Source organism: Rhea pennata, chromosome 3, assembly GCF_028389875.1.
Source record: "Rhea pennata isolate bPtePen1 chromosome 3, bPtePen1.pri, whole genome shotgun sequence".
Taxonomy (NCBI): Eukaryota; Metazoa; Chordata; class Aves; order Rheiformes; family Rheidae; genus Rhea; species Rhea pennata.
In genome coordinates, this window is record NC_084665.1 from 10,066,322 (window position 1) to 10,088,822 (window position 22,501).

The 22,501-nt window shown below is 40.5% G+C and overlaps 1 protein-coding gene across 2 annotated transcripts in view; it reads left to right on the forward strand.

Annotated features, from left to right (window-relative positions):
• Positions 1 to 22,501, forward strand: part of PLCB1 (phospholipase C beta 1) — a 425,476-nt gene that overhangs the window by 256,947 nt on the left and 146,028 nt on the right. For both annotated transcript variants that reach the window (XM_062571529.1, XM_062571530.1), the window contains exons 5-9: positions 557 to 636; positions 5,116 to 5,169; positions 6,090 to 6,165; positions 13,525 to 13,625; positions 14,950 to 15,116. In XM_062571529.1, the coding sequence (XP_062427513.1) occupies positions 557 to 636; positions 5,116 to 5,169; positions 6,090 to 6,165; positions 13,525 to 13,625; positions 14,950 to 15,116 (478 nt within the window). The remainder of the gene's footprint in view (positions 1 to 556; positions 637 to 5,115; positions 5,170 to 6,089; positions 6,166 to 13,524; positions 13,626 to 14,949; positions 15,117 to 22,501) is intronic.

Genomic DNA, 22,501 nt, shown 5'->3' on the forward strand with positions numbered 1-22,501 from the left:
ATTACTTCACAATCTATAGAGAGAGTGGTGCAGAGGCTATTATAACAAACTCTGTACAAAGGGAGCCATTCTAGCAAGATATTTGTTACAGTATGGTATGTGTCCCACAGTGTCAGGTCTGTGTAACTTCAGAGGGGATCTAAATCCGTTTCAGCTTCATTATGCAAGAATGACTGTATTGAAGCTTCTTTTTTAATCCTCTCTGTAACAGCCAAAATAGTATCCAACACACAAGAAAATGTATTTTTCTGTGATATTTATGGCACCAACTCCCACGAACTGGAATGTGCTTTGCATCAGGCATTTATCCATTTGATCTTTTTTTCCAATACACCAGGATAAGATGTCTTTAAATAAATATTTGTAATAATCCTCATTTTCTGCAAAATGAAAAAGTCAGGTCCCGTAGACTAGGAAGGAAGCTATAAATGGAAGAAAATCAAATTCAGGCTTTAATTAGGCAATTTTTACTAACAATATAATCATTGAAAGTATTTTCCATTTTGTAAGTAAACATCTAAACTAAGTCCCATTTAATCAAATTTTATCTCTGTAGGAATGGTCAGATGAAGTGTTCAGTCTGGCAACAAATTTGTTGGCACAAAACATGTCAAGGGATGCATTTCTGGAAAAAGCGTAAGTAGCCGTACAGTTTATTGCTATGGGTGTTACTCTTCTGTCTGTGTCATTTTCCTTCTCTCTTGTTAGTCATCTTGTCATCTATTGTTTATGCTTTGATGAGTTGTCACTTTTGTAAACAGAGGTTATCCCTTCTAATTGTATTAAAAAGGCTGTTGTCTAAACTTAATTAAAAAAAAAGTCTTGATAAGGTTCCTGTCACAAACTACAGAGTTACAGCTAACATACATTTTTTTATGCCATCTTCCTGCAGTACACAGAAGCTGTAGCTTCAGCTGTAGTCTGAGGCTTGCCATTTAAATACAAACAATTCAAATCGCACCTATTTCTAGTTTATTTTCATTTTTTCTGTTATTGATCAAAAAATGAGAAATACTGGAACTCCATTTTCTTAGTCTAATACCTCTGATCTTAGCATGCCTTAGAGAGAAGTTGTGAATGTGTTCATCTGAATTGGTTTGCATAGTGCATAGATTCCGAGTTACTTTCAGCAAAGTGCAGAAACTGTTTATGATAAATTTTGGGGTGTAAAAACAGCAGGCATACCAAAAATTGCAGAGAACTAAATCTAAGATTAGTGAGTATCTAAAGGATGACAAATGCACAAGTTGAGATGGTTTTGCTAAATGATGTGGAGAGCAGTGTGGTAAGGCTGATAACTAACTGCGGGGTTTGGTAGCCTTATGCTATTAGAAAAGAAAAGATATACTGTCCCTAGCTTACAGGATGACTAGTTCTGTTCAGCTTTCTGTTTCCCTCTGAACAGCTTGTAGTTTCTGCTGATAAAAAGAGAATCGATCCAGCTAAATCCTATGCAGAGGGTTAGGTTCCTTAAACTTGCCTCCATCCAAGAAGCAAGCTAGCCCAGCCCTTTTCTGGGCTGTCTACGATTGTGCATGCCTGGTTTCATTAGCTGCACCCGTGTTAGGTCAGCAGGTTCCTGCCCGCTGAGCTTCAGTCCCATGCCGCGACGCAGAAGTGCCTGTTCGGGAGGCGTGCCTGTGTTCCCTGCTCGTGGTTTTCGTAGGTGAAGTCAACGCAAATTCCTGAAAAAACTTTGAAAGTTGGACGTAGCAGGAGCTATCATCCGATAATGCTATGCCGAAACAGCAGTGGTAGACTAAGCAAACCAAATCCCAGTGGATGGAAGCATTTAGCATTTCCTTTTAGTTCCATATGCTGACGATGGAGGAAGCACTGTGCTAACCTGAGCAACCCCGGTTACTTTCCAGAAACTCTTCTAAGTTCCTTTATGCCTCAGGGGAGAGATGAGTGTGTCTAAATTAGGCAGATCAGATCTCTGCCTTTAGGTGTTTGTTGGTGTCTGTGGCTCTCCATTGGCTTTGGAAGGATTAGATTGTGCTCTCCCCTTTCCCCGTCAGGAAGGTGCACATAAAGTGCCAGCTGGGCAGTGTTTACCTCAGCTTCCTGAATTAGAGAGACTCGGTTCCCCCTTTACTCCGGAACTGCTAACCCTGGATTAGATTTCACTTTGTCCGTACAGCTCTGTAAGAGCAAGAACAGAGATTGCTGCAGCCACCTGCACAGGTTGTAGGTGAGTTACAGGAGTGACTTGATGTTACTATTGCTTTGCCCCTTGCCTCTCAAGTTCCCATGTTGGGCTGACAGATGTGCAGTAGGGAGGACTATACATGTTTTCATACGGGTTTCAGAGAAGAAGCATTTTATCACACAGTACAGTAGAGCTTATTTTATTCGTATTTTTCTATGATTTTTCAGGCAATATTAATTAAAGATGAAGTCACTGGACACATTGAGTAGATTGAAGAGTAGCCAAGCATGGTGTTCCTGTGTCTTTTCTTTTTCCACTAATTAATAAACTTGGGAACTGTTGCGTTTCCAGGGTCCTTTGCACAGATGCCAAATCAGATTCACTTAAGTAATCTTTGACTTGGAAGTTTAAAAATACTTCCCTGTTGTAATTACTGTACTGAGCAAAGGGTTGGTTGCAGTCCTGTCAGAACCCTTTTGTTGAAATAAAAAAAAGCACTTGCATTAAGGCAGATTTAGAAAGGCATTTCTCTTTGTGGCATTCTGTCCCTTGCAATGTTGGAAGTGCATTAATAAAAAGTTTGAGCAGCTTTACTGTAATTTGATCAGGTGAGAAAAATAGGGTTAATTTTTGGGCTGGAGGGTGTTAATAAAAACTGGCATTTTGGATATAAACTGCTCATTAATCTGTTGTAATTGTGCAGTGTATTTTTGTGTGTGGGTACAGAAACTAATACTGGAGTGCAGTAGTGAAGGAATACTAACTACTGAAGTGATTAGCAAAGGATGAGTCTCGTGGGGAAACCTTGGGTCAGCATTGTGTCTAAATCTGTCAGTTATGGAGTCAGTCAGTCACTCCTGGAATTTGTCCATTCAGCTGCTGATGATGGGGGGATCTCCCAGCAGCCAGATTTTCAGCAAGAATGGTTTACCTGGCTTTCTTGGATGGATTATGACTGCAAAAGAAACAAATAGTATACCATGTCTGTCAAAGACTTTGGGGAAGAAAAAGGTAGCTAGCACTGCTGCAGGTTGACCATTCTTCTGACACAAATCTGTTGGTTTTGCTTTCACTAAAACTTAAAACTTCAAGATCCTTTTTTTTTTTCATTTCTATTTCTGACCTTCTTGATTTTAGAGGAAAATATTAAATTGTGTCCAGAGTGTACTTGAAAGTTTAAAAAATAGAAGGCAAGTAAAAATAAACCATTTTTTAATCACTGTTTTTATATATATATATATATATATATATGTGTGTGTGTGTGTGTGGTTCAGTTTGGTTGGCTTTTTTTTTTCTAAATTCTTCTTTTTGGTGAAACAGTAACACAAGAGATTTCAATTTCCACAGGATGCATATGAAGAGACAAAGATTTAAGAAAATGTTCCTAAGCTAGTTAGACATAATCACATGTGCTTTAGTTTTGATGCCATTATAGGTATTGTGAGTAGGGGGAAAAGAGTCTTTATTAGAGCCATGCAGTTTCTTCTTCTTTTTGTAGGCCAGTGGATCAAATGAAAAAGTAAAAACACTTCTGAAACACTTCAGTGTCAACATAGTTTTCACCAAATTGTGTTACTGTAAAACTCATTTGTAGTTTTAATTACATTCTAGTGGGACAGAAAATGTGCTCAAAAGGTTCAGCTCTTTGCAGGCTGCTGCTGGTAACCAGTAGTCCTCACATACAAGGAGAGACAGCACATAACAGCCATAGGCCCAGACTGCTGCTCATTAAAGCTACTGGATGACTTCTATTAGACTTTGAGTCAGTATGTTGAAAGATTTGAACAGAGAGAGATACATCCTCATCCTGCTGAGCTAATGAGCATGTGAAAGAAGAGTCACAGGTCCTGAGAGATGGAGATATTCTAAATACTTAGTTCAGAAGCTGTGTAATTGCCTGACTGCAGACAGTTTCAGCTTGTAATTTTTGTATTGCTTCAGATTTCTAAGGTTTTAAGCTTGCCCAGGACTGCTCTATATATTTACACTCTTGTTGCTGTGGAGAAATTTCAGGTGCCAGCGATTTGCCTTCTTTTCAGCGGAGGAGTGACAAGGTTTAGGGTCAAGGTGTCTGAGAAGCATTCACAGATGTCTAAGGACAAGGACTCAGAGAGGTGGGGATATTTGCATGCAGCATCCAGGGGTAATTTCAGTCTCTGAAAGAGGATTGTGGCCCCCTGTCCCATCAAGTTGTATGGCCTGTATGGCACAATTCAGCAAGCGGACTGCTCTACCTGGGAAGAGGGGGATCACCTTCCTACAGAAACAGTCAGACAGACAGACAGTCAGATAATAGCTATTAGTGAGCTGGGAGGAATAATGCATCCTTGAAATGTACTTACCCATCACTTCAGCCTGAGCATCTTGCCTTGAGGATGCACCTTTTATGCCTGTATTCAACCACCAGGAAAGCAGAACATTTTTCTTGAAGCTGGTCACAGGTAGAGTAGTAGCTGGGAACAATGGCAAGGCATGATGCAAGGAAAAACTTTCATACCAGTGAGGATTTCCTAACAGTGTAATCCATTGGGGTGTAGATTTGAAGGAGGTGAAGCTGAAACATTGTTTATTCCTGCCCTGGACGTAGTGGAGAGGAAGCAGCTTCCTTTGGCGGAAGGGTAGACTGGCTGGTAGCTTCGGCCTCTCCTTTGTGATTTTTTGCAGCTTAGTGTTAGAGTTGATGACTTGTGCTGGGGTGAGAAGGAGCTTGAAGGGAGGGTAAAGGAGTGTGTTAATGGTATATGCAATATTTTGTTACAAAATGGATGTTATTTGACACCTCAGGTGCGTTAGTGTTGATGGAAAAGATAATTACCTATTAATGATACCATAGTAGATTTTCGTATTGTGGAAGAGAACTGACTGAAACTTAAGAGGGAATCAGAGCAATAGGGCTGTAGAGTTGTGTGGAGAGAGATTTTTAAATGCCACAAAAATAAAGCAGAATGTTTTTCTCTCCACAGTTACACAAAACTAAAGCTGCAAGTCACTCCAGAAGGGCGGATTCCTCTGAAGAAGTAAGTTCTGTTCCCCTTTCTTACTATTTAGTCTCCTTTCGATTTTGGAGTGTGAGTATGTGTTTGGGATGGACATGCGATCCCTGTGTCTGAAATAATATTTTGTCAGATGTTTATAACACATATCGAAGAGGTCGCTACGGCTTCACTGCTGTGTCCCGGAGCCCCCAGGCCTCCCTTGCAGGGCAGTTCTGTATTCTCTACTCAACAGGCCTTAGCACTGCTGTTGTCGGTGCTCGGGTTGCGAGCCGGGGGACCCAGCAGAACAAATGGTTAGTGAGACTCAGGATGTCACGGTTCAGACACCCTTGGGGCATAGATTGCCTTGGTGATCTTGAGCATGACAGTTAGCATCTCTGTTCTTCTTCCAGTTGCATAAAATAAGAAAACATCATTTCTTTACCTCAGAGACATGTCATAAGGATAAATATATTCAAATTACATGCCACTCAGGTAATGCAATGAAGACAGCAGTGGTAATTTTCTGAAATAACTCTCCAGGGTAATAGGGGCTTATGTGGGATAGAATTAAACTCATTGTGGGCATCATTAAACTCATTTGCATTACTGAGCAGCAAGCAAATGGAAATAAATACTGATCACTGCTGATTTGGGCTGAACAGGACTCCAAGAAAAGTAATGTATCTTATCTTCCAAAATTCCCAACCCTTTTGTCTCTTCCATGACCCTGTAATTTTCCCTCCTCCTTGTCTTGATCAAACCTTGTGGAATTACAAGTTTGTCTATAAGGGAACATTCAGTTGCTTTTGCATGACATAGCTTCTGTTAAAACAGAAAATAATATTGCTCATTTAAATAGCTGAAGACATGATCAGCTCGGAAGTGGTGGTCAGTCTTTCAGCCTGCTTGGGACAGCATGGTGCCTTTGAGCCAATCCCGTGTTCATTTCCATTTTGCAGCATATACCGCTTGTTTTCCGCTGACAGAAAACGGGTGGAGACTGCATTAGAAGCCTGTAACCTTCCATCTTCCAGGGTAAGCATCTGTATTTATTCCTCACCCATAGAGAGTGTTGAACACTGGACAAGTCCTCAGTAGTTTTCGCCACATAAAAGTTGCTTATACCCATGTGCAAATCTGAGTATTTTGGCTTTGAAATTGTGTAGGAAGCAGGAGTGCCTTAAAGAGGTGTGAATGGATTAAAGCAAGGGGCAAAGGGTTGTGAGTACAGTTCTGGAGAAAACAAGAGAATTTTACAAGAAAATTTCAAGACTCGGTGACTTGAGTTGTCAAGTATTGCTTGAGAGGAAGATTAGCTTGAGGTGTAGCTAACAGTGTGATCTGTTTCCTGCTCAAAAGAAAATCTATAGCTTGAGTTAAACAACCACTTAAATTCAGTTTAGCTTGTCTGAAAGGTGCATTGAGTAAATGTTCAAATGCTGTACTGCAAGCTCTAGCAGGAACACTTGCAGGATGATACCACTCCCTCAAGAAGGCTCATTAAAGAGTAATTAACTCAAGCAGATGATTCTAGTTAACACTGTAGTGAAGACTTTGCCATTAGTCTTTCCTCTGAAGTGGAGATTTTCCTCTCAGAAGCTGTTTCCAGGCAAATTCCTACCCGTGGAGGTCCAAGAGATGGGGCAGAACCGTTCTGTAGTGGAGGAATGCCTCTATCTCCTAATATCTAGCTCTTTGTAGAAAACTCTGTACTGTGATGTTCACCTAGCCTTTGCTTCAGAGGTTGTTTCTTAATAGAGTCATTCCTACTGTTTCAGAAGAGCAATGGAGCAAAATCTTCACAAGCCAAATGGCAGATACTCCTTACCAATCAGACCTTTCATATCATTTGGAAGCTTTATTCCATGATTCCATGAAATTCCAGGGAATGTTTGTAAGACAGACATAAAAGATTATAAAAATCTCAGCTAAAATAAGGTACTTCACATAGTACTGCGTAAAATAGATGTTTGGCTAGTTAAAGTGTTATGAGGTTAGAAACCTGAGAAGATTCATTTTAAAGATTGGTTTTCATTTAATTGTTAGCAGAGATAATTTTTAAGATAACATATGTCAAAAAATCACTGAAGCATTGCTTTTTAACCAAGTTAATTTCTGACTTCCGTTTATTAAATTTCTGCAATGATGAGAAAGCATTTCTTACCTCTCACTGAGAAAAATACAATCACAAGAGTCCTTGAAAGAAACTGCAACATTTTTCAGTTATTTATTTAAGTAGAGTCAATTTTTTGTAGACATGGCTGGATACTTGCTGCTGGGATACCATTTTGAGGAGTATTCATAGTATGAAGTAAATCCTTTCTTTGTTTGGGACGAAAGAGAAATACACTCCATCCAACAAAGAAATCTTTCTTGATTATATTGGAAGTAAAATATTTTAGAAGTGAAGTACTTGCAAAACATGAAACTGTGAATCTCACAGAGGTAATAGGTTAGAAGAAAGTCAGTGCTTTGACTAGTTCTTTTCCTTTGTGTTCCTGCTTATGTGAACAACAAAAAATTCTTAGCTTCAGCTTCCAGGTTTCTGCTCCCTTGTACTACAGGACATGTGGAATTCCTCCAAGGCATTGAAGAACTCTGGACTCCAGCAGTATGCAAGCCACATGAATGTCAGGGAATCTTCCTCAATAAAATCACACAGAATTATTCAAAATATTCGTGTAGTCTGTCAAGGATGTTAACAGCTTATGCTTTTTATTTATTTGTACTCATGCATTGTGAAAAATACCTCTAAAGAAGTTTTTTTTTTTTCCTCTAAGCATCATATAAAAACCTCTCTCTAATATATTAGGCAGATGTGGGACTCACTGGCTATGAGCTTCCCTTGATTCTTTGCTGCACCTCTCAGAAACTTCACTCAGAAATCCTAAAACGCAAGATGAGATTCATAGTCCTAAGTAAATGAATGCCAGGTCAGCATATATCAGTCTTGCCTCTTCTTAACTGATAGCTTCAGGGTTGAAACAGTCCCTCATGTGTCTTCATCGCAAGCAATGACCTGAACATAGGGCAGCCTGAGCTATGCTGCCCGTGGGTGGTATCACTGCATGGGCTTGTTTGTGGCAGTGCCCACTTCAGCATCTGCTAGCCCCTCTCGTTAGGGAATTGCCAGTGTTACTGGTTGCAAGGGCGCCTTTTGGGAAAACATGTAGCCATTGTAGTGGGAGAGGAGGAGGAAGAATTCTCATTGCCATAGAAGTTTCCATTTCTTCTGCTGTAGAAGAATAACACCAAAGAGAGACCTCCCACCCCTGCAGTGCCTTCAGTTCATATTTTGGGATCATAATAAGGGATTGATTCTCTACAGCACTTAGCACTGCAGCCCTAATTCAGCCAAACAGTTTAGCATGACTGCAGAGAGATGACTCATGGACTTCAAGTTATGCACATTTTAAAATTGTGTGGATTTTATTGATTTATTTATTTTCTGGATTGGACCTGGAATGCTTAGAGTCTTTCAGGAGCTCACCGTCTGTGATCTGATTTTCCAAAGCATTCATTGTCCAACAGATCTGAAAATCTGAAACTAGGCGGATGTTTAAATGATTGTTTAAATGGACTCTTAAAAAGTGCCAGTGAAGTTTTGAGTTTGTGATCTGATTTTAAAATCTTGGGTAGTTTTTTTTTTTTTTTTTTTTAATCAAAGAGTGCCTTAAATATAATTTGAAGAGCTTTATTTTAGTCACTTGTCTGGCTATGAGGACTGGTTTCTGGTCTCCGGTTAGTACAGAGGTTTACAGTGAACTGCCAGTGAGTGTGACTAGTAACACAAAAAACCCCGATCAGCTATTAAGTCTTTCTGTGCAAATAGCTTTTATGCTATTGAATACACAACAGGGTGGATACAGATGTACAAAAACAGGCAGGTTACCAGACAAATCATAAATCAACAGTGCTTGAAATTAATAGAGAGTCTTAATCACGAAATAAAATTGAATGCCAATATTCTGCAAAGCCAGAAATTAGAGACATTTTGTATGAAAGTTGGCAATTTGTTCGTTGGTCTCAAAAAGAAAAAGATTAGCGCATAAGGTGTGTGGGTGTTCCCACTGATATGTGGATGGCTCAGACCAGGATGTTGAAAGGGGCAGTATATTTTAATCCCTTTTGGTAGGCAGGATTTTGCAATCCAAATATAGTAGTTATCTGAAGTTGTGCCTGGGGTAGCAAATACGTACAGCAAGGCTTTTGTCTCCCATCTGTATCTTTGTGTTTTGTAGCTCACTGATTATATTACTGGTAGGAAATAATTATAAAAGGATCCTGTATGTCTGCCCAAAGACTTGTATTGCTTATCCTTTTCACAGACGCATATGTTAAGTGTTTGGAAACTGAAGGAAAAGAAATCAAATGACAAATGAAAGTGTACTAAGGCCTGGGTCTTAGGTTATCAGAAAAGACCCGCATTTTGTACAATGTTGAGTACCTTCAAATTCCCTTTAAAGGAAAATGGATTAGGTCAATGGGAGATTGTAATTCTGTGGTAAGTACAGGATCAACGTCTGAAATGCCCTTGGGAGAAGCACTGACGAGGAGCACTGGCCTGCTGAGTAGTGATCATAGGTGCATGATCATAGGTGAGAGCTGGGGTGCCTGCTCCAACAGAAAGCACGTGTGCTGGATGAATCAAGGCCGTTAGGAAGCCACGAGAATCGCTGGAGCTGCTCTGAACCTGACGTGGCACACCCAGGGCTACCCAAGTTCGCTCCGTGCGGTTTCCCAGCAGTTCTGTGTCTCCAGTGGCTGTCGCTGAAGGGAGATATTTGCATCCTCCAGTGTCAGGTCGTAAATTCCTTCATCCACCCTTGCGCTGGATTTAGCAGTTGTGCAGTTCGTGAGTGGCCTGGGTCAGCAAGGTAAACGATCCAGGGCCATTTGTGCTGGGGATGGTTTTGAACCAGTTCCCCCTGCAGCCCCTCAGTATTGGCTAGTCCTGGGCAAGGGCGGTGGGAGATGCGTGCAGCGAGGGAGGTTGTGGAAAGTGAGACTCCTTTGGTATCTGTGGCTGGCCAGCCTGCTCCTGTGCCAGGTTGTGTCAGGCTCAGGGCAAGAGCACCTGAGAAACATGTATATCTGCCCCTGAAAGGCTGCTGCTTGCAACTTGTTGGGTTGAAAGAGGCAACCATAAGCTTTGGCAGCTCAAGGTTTGCTCCATGTCCTGTTTATCTGTCCACTGTAGTGAGAGGTTCATAACAGAGGCAGAAATTACTTGGTCCCTGGTGAATGTGTCACCAAATGTACGTCAGCACCTTGTGACTGCAGACAAAAGGAGACAACCTTTCAACTGATCCTAAATGACTGTTTCTAAGTGTGAAAAGGTACAAATGAGGAAAATCACAGTTCCCATGGCATAATGCTGGGGAAAATCCCTGGTGTTGTAATGTACCTGGGAACCTGAGTGGTTCACCCTTTTGTGAAAACCAGGTGCCAAGCGATGGAGAAATGCCTCTCGTTGAGCCTGGTACAGTGCTTTACCGATGCTGAGGGTATCACTGCCAATGCCCGTTTTGCCTGTTCCTCTTTAAGGATGCTGCACTGGTAAAGCTGCTCCTTACAGATTGTACCCACACAAACAACAGGTGCCCAAACTAGTCAAAAGGCTTTTTAAAAAATATATATATATTTTGTAACTCAGCTGTGTAAAATTATTTTTCAAGCACTATTTCTGTTGTAATGTGTTGCAGCTCATAGTATTTGGTATAATTTGTAAGTAATGTGTTTAAACAGGTGTAGCTACATTTAAAGAGAGAATGTGATACATTAGTAACTGTCTTCAGTTTGGGGAAAAGAATGTAATTAGAGCAACATATGTCACTCATGCATGCTGAGACAGTCATCCTTAAGCATGTTTTACTCAGTTTTAATCTGAGGGCTTTTCCTGGGTAACAACAAAACAAAGCAGGAAGGGCTATGAGGACATTTTGTGTAGTGTATGTGTGCGTGGTGCATCAGCAGCAGTTCCATTTAGGCTGTGATCTTACCCAGACTTGTCATTGCAGCAGGCTGCATCTGGATCTGCTTTGTCATGAGACCAAACTCTTAGCAGCACAGAAACCTGCTCAGCTTTTTGTCTGCTCTGACTGAGCATGGCTGTTGTCCTCAGGAGTACTGTTAGGAAGATAAGTGGGTTGCAGCAGGTTTTGGTGATGAGCCCCAAGACTGGGCTTCCCTTGGGATTCTTCAGCCTTTGCATGCCTGCCATGCACTAGAAAGGATCTTGGGGTTAGATAAGTGTTAACTGCTATTCAGTTCGTATCTCAAGAGTGCTCAAGCGTGCGATGCCTGGGAGTGAATAACTTGTGCAGAAAGGAAGGAAAGAAACAGAATTTGTGCAGGTAAAGGCGGTGTCTTGTCTAGACACTGCCCCACTTCCAGCCCCCTTCTTGCCACTTCAGGCCTTCAAAAGGAGGCCGATAGGACCTGCCACAGGAGATCTCTGCTGAAGCAAAGCCGCGCGGGGGCAGGGGAGTTAGCGTGCTTGGCCCCTCTGTTGTGGGGAGCTCCTCATGAGCGGTGGGGCAATTTGAGCTCTTCCGAGTCAGAGAAGAGGATCCGAAGGGCTTTGCTAGGCATAAGCAGGTAGAGCACCCATGCACATAAAATCTGCCAAAAATAAAAAGCCCAAGGAAGGCACAGTGGCCTCAGGACTGGCAACCTTCCCTTGCCCTGAGCTCTCTGCGAGCCCTGGGAGCGGAGACCGTCGTGGGGGCGAGGGGAGCCCCCGGGGTGCTCTAGGGCAGGGTCGGTTTTCAGTGCGCACGGGGGAGTAGATACAGCGAATGGCGGTCACGATACGGGACCCTCTTGGGCTTCTGCGGCTCTCACAGATGAAAGGAGAGATAACGAGGGGTCCATTGCATTTTGTTACCTAAAGCAGGAAAAATATTGAAAAGTTTCCTTCCTTCTGCCAAAGGCTTGAATAGACACTTCCGGTTCCCTTGGCAACTGTGTTAAACAGGCGGAATAAATAAAAGCAATGATTTCCTCTATCAGCGGCTTTCTTCCAACGCAAGTAGGTTCAACAGCGTTTAAAGGGAAACAGCTCTGTGGCCAAATTTTCATCCAGTTTTCCTCCTGCAGTTCATCAGAGTCAGGCATTATTTTGGAGCCACGGAGAAGCCTAATATGATTCTATTCTGCTTCCAGAGACTAAATTTCCTAGCTCTTGGTAAAATTAGCTCATGTGGAGGAAATTCAGTGTCAGATCTTCTGTGTGTGCAATCCACGTTTTTGTGTTTTCGTTTTCCTGTTTTCCTACAAGGTTTCCTCTGCACAAAGTAGAAGCCGATTGCCGTTCTGAGCGCACTCAGGCAAAGGCAGGAGCCGGGCGCACATCGTTGCGGTTCTGCGCGGATCAAGACTGCTCAGCTCACGCGTCCTCTAGGGCCCTCGCTTTTTCCCAGCCGCGTGAAAGCGGCCGTCCGTGCTGTCTGCTAAGAGAGCTCTGGAGCTCGAGGACGGGGTGTCCGACTGGGAGGAGAGCTCTTGAGTTTCGTGCAGAGGACTGTTTGTTTTATCCGTTCTAATATCCTCCGGTCAAAAACAGGATTTGGGGAGAAAGCCATCTAGTATAATGGGGGTGATAGCAATATCATCTAGAGGCAGGGTTAAATGTAAATTGGTCTAAATTTTAGAAAATGCAAAAAAGAAAAAAAAAAAAAAAAGTATTTCCTCAGTAGAAAAACACCTTTATCAGTTCCGTAAAGAAACCTGACTGTCTCATCAGTTGCACTGAATGTTCGGAAGAAAAATGTGTGGAAAAGCTATATTCCATGCGACTTTCCTGTAACGACAATATCTTCAATTTGTATCTTCCGGAAGGAACAGGAGAAACTTCTGCTACTGTCAGAGAGCAAGGTTATTAATTATGACTTGGTGACCCAGTTCATTCCCAGTTCTTTGAAAGCTTTAGGAAGACAAGTGATCAGCTCTTCCCCTTAACACTATCATTTAATTTCCTGAAGCCTGCTGGCTCAGCGCTGCTTGCCAAGTTACTAGGCCTGTGCCTTGCCTGTTCCTCTTCAGTCCCTGTGGGAGTAAGGTTAAAAGTATCATCAGAGTTGCATACATATTTATACTTAGCTAACTTATGCATTTAAATAGGGGGATGTCCTTTCTTCCTTCCTCATACGTTCTCAGAGAAAGAGGTAACCTTTTCTATTGAAGATGATGAAAATATTTTTTTTTTTTTACTGATATACCCTTTGAACTGCTGTGTTATTTGGGAGAATTTATTGTTCTGAAAAATCCGTGCTCCTCTAAGTTGCAAGAAGGAAATCAAAGAAGCACAGTAGTGAGTGATCTGTTTACCAAAAGAGTATAAAAGTGCTGTTTCTTTCATTCACTATTTTTTTTTTTTTTTGCATTTCACAGAATGATTCAATCCCTCAAGATGACTTCACGCCTGATGTGTACAGAGTGTTCTTAAACAACCTCTGCCCTCGGCCTGAGATTGACCACATCTTTTCCGAGTTGTAAGAAAAGACGCTCATTTATTTTTTTTCCCTCCGCTGATTTTCTGTGCTAGGGATGGTGATGTAGGTTATTGAGTCTACAGCGGCATGCAGTGATTGCAAAGAACAGATTTCAGTGTCAAACGGGACTGCTGTTTAACCTAGGATCAAGAGTTCCTTTTCTTCCAAGCTTTTGCCTCCACTTACAAGGATCAGAGTTTTACAGTAATTTGTTCCTAGAGGAACAGAACTGTCAGACCTTGTTTTTCTGTATGGATTATCACAGTTTAGACTTCTGTGAAAGTAAAGAAGGAAGAATGATAAGCAATAGAACATGCATTAAGCATAAGAATATGTAATATCACCCCCAAAAGCTTAATTAAGAGTTGCAAAAAATATAGCAACATTTAAGGTTTGTGCATCATGAATTTACACCATGAAATTAAATTAGCAACCAGCTACAGGTTGGTCAGTTCGTACATTCAGTTGCAAGCTATAAAACTTCTGTTGCATTATTTCATGATGCTTCTACTCCTTAGAGCAATTCTGAAAGCAAATTCTGCAAATACATCCCAAGGCCACCAAGTGAATGCATATTTGCAACATGAGTGTGCCCACTTACTCCTTTGTGCTTATTTTCTGTAAGGGTGAGATTTCAGCAGAACTCAATCTTGATTTAATTTGCTGCCATTGAACCTAGGGGTAGACTTTCTATTGCTTTCTCTTACAATGGAACTAGGCCAGCGACGAATGCTATAGAAAATCCTAAGCACATCCCCTGTTGAGAAGGCTTCACAGATCTCCGTCTGGGTACAAATCGTACCCAAACTCTGTACTCTTTTTACTAACTCTGTAAATAGGCATCTTTCTGCTTGCTTTGCAAAGTGCCTGATGTTTTTTTGCAGCTCTGTAAAACAAGCAAATACTGGAATAATAAAATCGGAGCCACTGTTTCTCGGTAGTAAAACCTAATAGTTAAGCCTGGAATGCTAGTGGAACATTTGTGGCAAGATCAGTATTGAATTCCATGTCTTCTTATCTTTTACTTTTTAAATAGCTTTGGTAGAGGAATTTAGTAATGAAAAACTTATAGCTTTGGTCTGACTCTTCCCATTGATGCCAATAATACTGAACATTTATAAAAATCTAACTCCTAGATGTTTGATGAAGAATATTTGTCATCACATGCTGACAAGTTAAATTATTCTGGCAATAGAGCAGAACATAATTTTTGTTGTGTGGTAGTTTGAATCTTGTTTCAGTTTCCCTGGGAAATTGCAGAACATTGAAAAAGATTTCAAGGAAACATTGTAATTGCTTTACTGTTGCTTCAATTTTTCTCTAGTGGTGCCAAGAGCAAACCATACCTTACTGTTGATCAGATGATGGAATTTATAAATTTTAAGCAACGTGATCCAAGATTAAATGAAATCCTTTATCCACCGTTAAAACAGGAACAAGTTCAACAACTGATTGAGAAATATGAACCCAACAATAATCTAGCAAAGAAAGGTCAGTAGTTTTTATGTTCTTACTCTGCTTAGTTTCTGATTTGAAACAATAAATCAATTATCTTACAGTATAAGCTAAAGCCAGCTGGTTCAGAATCAAATTCCCATTCCAACTATTTACTTTTGGATCATCCAAGCCTGCAAGAGATCATGTGGTTAATTTTTAAGTGTGTTTTGTTGGAATCAATGTAGGAAGGATGGGCTGGTTTTACTACTTAGTTTGCAATATGTAAAACTGATAGTTTAGAACAGTTGTTCTCATAGGCAAATTTCAGCATAAACCTCACTATGACAATTGCTGTTTACTGGCATCTGAAATGTAAACTTAAAGAAACAATTGGTGGCTTGAAACCAAAAGAAAATAATAATTCTGTCATTTAATAGTTGTAATAAATCCAGCCCTCTACAAAGTAAAATGTGAGAATAGCTGAGAGAGTTTTGTGCTATAATCACGGAAAATTCCCTTTTGAAAATCTTAAGTGTTGTCAGGGCTTAACTGGGCGTTTTGCCAAAAACAGCGGCAGAAATCCTGCTCAAATCTCCACACACTGATTTTTACTACCACCGCAAGTCTTAAAATAGCATTGAATTTGTGTTTGCCTTCTGTTTTATTCCAATCCACATATCATAATGACTTCCTGAGCTTTTAATGTGTTTATACCTTAGAAATTTTAGGGGCATGGGAATATCTTGAAAAACAAATCTAATACAAAAAATATGTTTTGATTCAGAGACTTTAGAGCCAGCCTTATGATTTGCTAAGCATCCTCTGAGAGTTCCTGGGCAACCTGAACTCCACATCGTCAGTCCTTTGAAGAGTAGGGTCAAAACAGCATCAAAGAGACAAGGCCCTTGAATCCTCAGTTAAATAAATCTCTCAAGGCAGGATTGCCTGGCAGTGGCCCATTATAAACAGAAACCACACTTTACTGATGTAAACGAAAATTTGATAAAATATTGCCTGCAATTTATAGCCTAGATTAATTAAATGGAGGTTTTCATGTTTGTAGTAGAAACTGATGCTGATATAATTCAAGAGCTGGTTGAAATATCTCCTCTCTTTCTGGTCCCAGCGCAAACCTTTTTCAGATACTGAGTCTAGTTTGCCTGTCTGTCTTGATGTTGGCAGGTTATGAGTCTTTCACTCTTAGACTGGTGTCCCCATACTGCCCAGTTTGTCTGTCTCTGCAGGAAAGATTTAGGCAACTAGGAGAAACTGTTCTTTTTTTGTGTGTCTAAAGTACTTTCCAAGTCCTCTCCATCCACTGCATATGTAGAAGGCTAGCTTTTATACAAAAATAGATGCACATGTATCTGCACACATGTAGTATTACCCATTGCAGTATGTAATGCTAGCACTGTAGGGAGAAGAAGTGGGGCAGGTAGGTCATCAAACGAAGTCTGTAAATGCTGTGGAGTCTTTTGCAAACTACTGTGTATTTCACCTCTCAAAACCTGAGTTAGAAGAGGGTCTCCACAGTGTGTCTGAGCAGCAATCCAAATTTCAGCTGTCCAGACTCTGAGTTGATGGGCTGGAATCAGGCTTTCATGTGATGTTCTTTCCATGAGCCCTGTGAATGCCTGCCTCCCACTGTGCAACCAGTGTACTCCTGTATGGCAAGGAATCAGCAGAAAAGCTGATTCCGGCATTACAGGAGCCAGGAGCAGGGTGGACCTTGGCAGGTTCCTGCTCCCAGGAAGGAAGGTGGCTGTTTGTGACTGCTCGTTGAAATCTCTCATGATGTCTGCTAGTAAGATATGAGAGAAATAGGGTAGAGCACAGCAAGAGGAAGATGGGTTAGTCAAATTAGCTCAGTATGATTATAAGCACCAGCCCAGCTCTATGTGGTGACTGATGGCAAGACCCTCTTCCTTCATACCTAACTTCCCTCGGCCAGTCCCTCATGAGCACCTGCCCTGCAGTGCTCCAAGGGAGGGCAAAACCCAAAAATCTTCTGCTGTGGCTTGTCAAACACAGCCCATAGCAGTTCTTAGGAAACAAAAAGACATCTTTTCTAAAAGTCTCTGGATCTTACCTGAAGGCATTAATTCTGGTGTCTCTGTATGTTCTCCTTGTACTTCCACTCCACTCTCTGGAAGCCTTCTGACCTAGAAGCCTTCCTGTAGGTAAGCTGTGGCTCTTGAAATAGCGATCAACATCATCTCAAAACAAAACATTTCTAATTTTTCCCCAAAGACTTCTTATTTTTAGTCCAAATAAGTTTAGTGTTTCCAGAGGTTTTAATTGACGGCTAAACCTTGCTTGTTTGTCCTGCTCATGCAAGTTTCAACATCAGTGAGAATATTGGCATGAGTAGATGAAAAGATGTTGTAGCCTCCTCTCTCATCTGTGCAAATATTAAGCTCTGTGCTTTCCTTATTTCTTGTCAGCCACAGGGAAGTCTGGTACAAAAAAGATCATTCTTATTACCCAAATATTGGCACTTCATGTAAACCAAATAAAAGATTTATTAGAAGCAGGTATGCTAGTGTGCAAACAGAATCAAAGTCAAAATGAAATTACATTCTGACTAGCAGTAAGGAGGAAGCATGAAACCAACCTCAGAAAGAAGGGCGTTATGATGGTGTTTGCTGTTTGCTGGACAGAGGACACCACCTCTTGATAAGCACCATGTAAGCTGAGCTGTTGCAACTGGCACATACTCTTAGCCTGTCCCAGTCGAAATGTAGGTGTGTTAGTTAAAGCTGACCTTATTAAGATTTAAGTTAATGTGTTTTATTTTACAACTGCAGCAGGCCAGCAAGGTGTATAGAGTAGATTAGTGTGCTTCAGCTGATGGGTACTGAGATGATAAGCAATGGTAGCTGGCATATTCTGTCATATGCCTGCAACCCATATTAACTTTCAGAATGACAAACAGGTATTTAGCTTAAACTGTTTCTGATCAACTTGAACAAACAGTAATAGGTTGTTTTAAACAAAATAAGAGCATCTAAATTTAGTTACCGTGTTTATAATCACAGCTTAACTTCGGCTGGTGCAAGGCAGAGTGTAGATACAGGCTGACAATCTCTCTGCCTGCATATATTCATGACTACCATGCAAAAAATGGGAAATTTGACCTTATAGCCACAGAACCAAGGAGTTCCAACTGCCAGTTAAGTTCCATCTCTAGTAAATTCATCTGTGGTCAGAGCTAGTTCTGAGCCTTCCCCGAAGTCCAGAGTCATATATGATACAGAAGCAAGAACTCGAGCTGCTTTTCAAAGTCTTTGCAGTTTTTAATCAGCTATTAACTTTTTTCTTTTGGATTCCCAAAACCTTGAAAATGTAAGTCTGCTAAAGTCTTCTTTGGTCTCTACACCAAACACAGGTATGCATTTCTGTGCTGAAAAAAGCAGTTATGTTCAGGACTATGCTCTTTCTTTCACAGATCTTTCAGCTGTTTAGGCAGAATCCATATGAAAATTATGCTGATCATGCCCCAGTGCAGATCCTCAGCATCCTGTGTTAAAAATATAGGAACGGGCTAATCAGGAAGAATATGAGGACAGGATATTTTCTATACATATGCTTTGATTTGGAAATGCCAGTTCACTGTATATTAAATGAAGTGTAGGTGTGTGCTCAATCCTACACTCATGGAATAACTGCAAACAAATGCTGCATGTCTGTAAAATGTCACCAAAATATAATAGTGTGCATTCAAAATAATGGTTTAACCTTCTAACGTGGTGTTTTAAATGGGATCGTCTCCTAGACTTTCTGCCGTCACAAAGGACTGTTCACAGGTTGAAATGTGGGGAAGGCAGAGTGAAGAACTGACATGTCAGCGATACTTTCCCTGCCAACAGAATCTGTGCTCTCTTGGACCGTTGAACAGAGATGCTGTTTTCAGTAGACTTCCAGATATTCCAACTGCACTTACATGTGACCCACTTGTTTGCCTTAACTTCCAATCTCTGCTGCTCAGATACTCTGCCACATTCCTTGTGGTGGTATTGATCAAAGCCTCTTAATTGCTGTGGCCAAAGTAATTTGAGAGGTAAGGATGGAAGCAGGAGGTTTTTAGAATGGCCCAGGTACTGGCAGTTAAAATCGTAAAAGCAGAAAGAAACTCTAGGGTACCCAGACTCCCAGGTAAAATAGGTAAGAAGACAGCAGAAGCCTTCATCCAGCATAGCTCTCTCAGAAAACAAGGCCCAATGGCACTATGAAGTGAGATGGGCTTGGGGTTGGCCTCTACATGCTCTTTCACACACCTGCATTTTGAAGTGAGTTGGAAGAGGTCCCGGATAAAAAGCGATTCTTTAAAAAGAGATTAGAATTAATAGAGTACAAGAAACAGAGGAGAAGCATAGGGAAGACACGAGTAGTGTAACAAGGCACACCAGGGAAAAGTAAAAATGTGAGAGAAAAGTGATGAGCAGCAGCATGGGCAAGTGAGATACAGGTGGCCTAAGGAGTTCATCGCGGTTATACCAGCACAATGCAGTTAAATAACTGGACTTCTGGAGCAGAAGAGAGAGAAGGAGGAACAGCAAGTGTTGCAGAGTTTGGGTTTGAGAAGCAAGCCAGAGGGACTGACAACATAGTGTATGTATTTGTTCTTCCCTGGCAGTGCAAAGTCACCCCTTTAATGTGAGTCATGGTTTTAGATACAGAACAAAAGAAAATACAATGAAGAAATGGAAAGTCCTTTTAAAATTTGTGATTTAAACACAGTATTCTTTTGTGTACTGAGTGATTTAAAATATTTTGTGATGGCAGAGACCACCACAGTGGTTTGCAAATGTTAGATGATATGAATTGCCAGCCCTCATGAAAGTAAATCCTTTTTCTTCAGATTGTACTATCGCTGGAACATCTGCAGCTCATGTTTGTGTGCACACATGTGTCTGCACAGGTATATTGTTTTTTGTCAGTACGTATTTTTTCTGATGAATTCTGCTCGTTATCTTGATTCAGGTTAACTCGTTATTAGGGGAATTCAGTGTATTGCAACAGAAGTTAAATACAAACATATATGTAAACGGTGAAGACCTGTACACTTTTGTGTTCATTTCTGTTGCATTTTGTATTTAATTATTTTAACAATCGATCCAATGGTCAGACATCCCACTGAGAAACAGGGATTGGTGTTCAACACCTTCATGAAATAAGCCAAGCTCTTCTGTTGCATTCTAACTTTAAAGCCTCTATAGCCATTTTATAAATTGCCAAAGAAAATTATTCTTACAAACGGCTGAAACAAAGTCAGTGACAAATGTCCTTATTTTTCAGGTATTCTCTAAAGTCACAAGGCCTAGACTTCTAATCGTTTCTCACAAAGACACAATATTGTCTGTTATTCGGTGTGCAGTAGCACACATATCAAGATACAAACCTACACCAAATCCTTGGCCATTCTCATGAATGAAAAGCATTTGCTGAAAGCATTTATGTTGAGGGACTAAAATTTCATGTTTGCAACTTGCAAAACATCCTGGCCTCAATATAATAAATCACTTAAGCGTATGCTTAAGTTTATGGATGATGTGGGAAGAGAGGACAGTTAAATAAAAACCACTTACGTTCCATTTGCTAGAACATCCTACTAATTCTATACTGAAGCTCAATTCCCATAATTACCTATTTCCCAACTTTGTCAAAGTGAAATTTCAAGGCAATTCTGCACAAAACCATGAACACAGGTACCAATATCACTTCAAAGAGAGTGGTATGTGTACTTAGCAAATAAAATTTAATGCATGAAAAGTCTTTTTAAATAAATTAGGATTTTTTTCCTTAAAAATGTAAATCAAAAATCTTAAAAGAGAACCTATTTGGAAGTTGATATTCTTTATATGGAGTTGAATGGACATCACTTTTTTCCCTTGTATTGTTTTCAATTAGAATTTTACCATAGTACTTGCATACAAACTCATTTGCCTCCTGTTTTACTTAAAATGTGATTTCTTACTTTCTGTCATGTGTCGTAACATGTAGTGGGTGTCTCTGGGGACTGTTCAGCACTGAAGAGTGTGAAACTGAAACTCCTGGGTCACTAAAATTTCTTCCTCATGCTCATGGGTACAGAGAAGTCCACCAGCCACAGAACTCCCAACACTGTAACAAACTTAAGAAAATGTATTAGAAAGGGACTGATTACCCAAAACATGCAAGATGCTGTAGGAAGCAAGCAGGAAACAGAAAGGACTCTGTGCAGGTCCTAGCTTCTTCAGCAGATTGGTACAGTTATATAATCTTGGTACGGATTATTATCCAGGCAGCTCTGCTCAGCATCTAGACCTTAGCTGTGGCCATTTTCTAATGCTTTCAGAGAAAGGAGGAAAGCCAGAAGCCAAGTGATGGAAAAAATTCTGTCTCACCTTGAAGTAGTATCCTAGTGAAAGACAATATACATATGGTACAAACACACAGCAAATTACTCTCCTTACATCTTCCTCATGGCAAAACTAACGAAGTCAAACTCCTGACAAAACCTATTAACTTCTAACTCTAGAGCCACTTTTCCCTGTTGTACTAGCCTTCCCCTGTGTGGACTGAGTGCCTTCTAACAACAATTTAAACTCATTTCTCCTACCACCCTGTTTGGGAAACCATTCTAGACTTTCACTCATCTGGTGATCAGTATCTTAATAATTTCCCATCTAACTTTGTGATCTGTGTACACACTCTGTGCATCAATATTTTATTTTAACTTAATTCTTCTTCTTCTCTCATACTTAATTACATGAATTTATAAAGAATGATCATATTCTCTCTCAACTTCTGTAGCACTGGAGTCAAACTGTTTTGGCTTAGGCTCATAAGATGATTCTCCATTCCTCTTATCACCATAACAGCTCCTTTTCTGCACCTGTTCCAGATAAATTACTGTGTTTTGAACATAAAAAGCAAGAGCTGTACATAATATTTTTAACTTTTACGACGTGGCTACTCGAGCACCTGTTAAAAATCCTGTGCTGTGTGTTTACTGGATAAGGGCCATAGATTGAACACTTTTGAGTAAAAAGGCTGCCCCATGTTTCTCTATGTTGCTAACGTTTACTGTATTGTTGGAATGTGGTTGAGCTTTTGCAACATCAGCAGATACATGGTCTTGACATCTCCATAGGTTAAGCATATGGTGTAGTGTTTTATTGTGCCTGGAGCAAACTGTTGTGATTAATGCTTTGTGTCACACAGTGAAGGAGATTAATGTGCTATGTTTAGCATGCTTCCTTATCAGGTGGAGGCAGAAGGAAGTTCCTAGTACTGCTGAGCAGTCTCTCACTGTCAGCAAAAACATGCTGTGAGGCTGTTAGGCCTGGTTAAGAGTCTTCAGATTTGTTTTTTTTCAAGCTATAAAAAATTTACATTGTATGGATGTCATAATTGCTTAAATGTACTCCCTTTCAAGCTAACATGTTGGTTGTGGG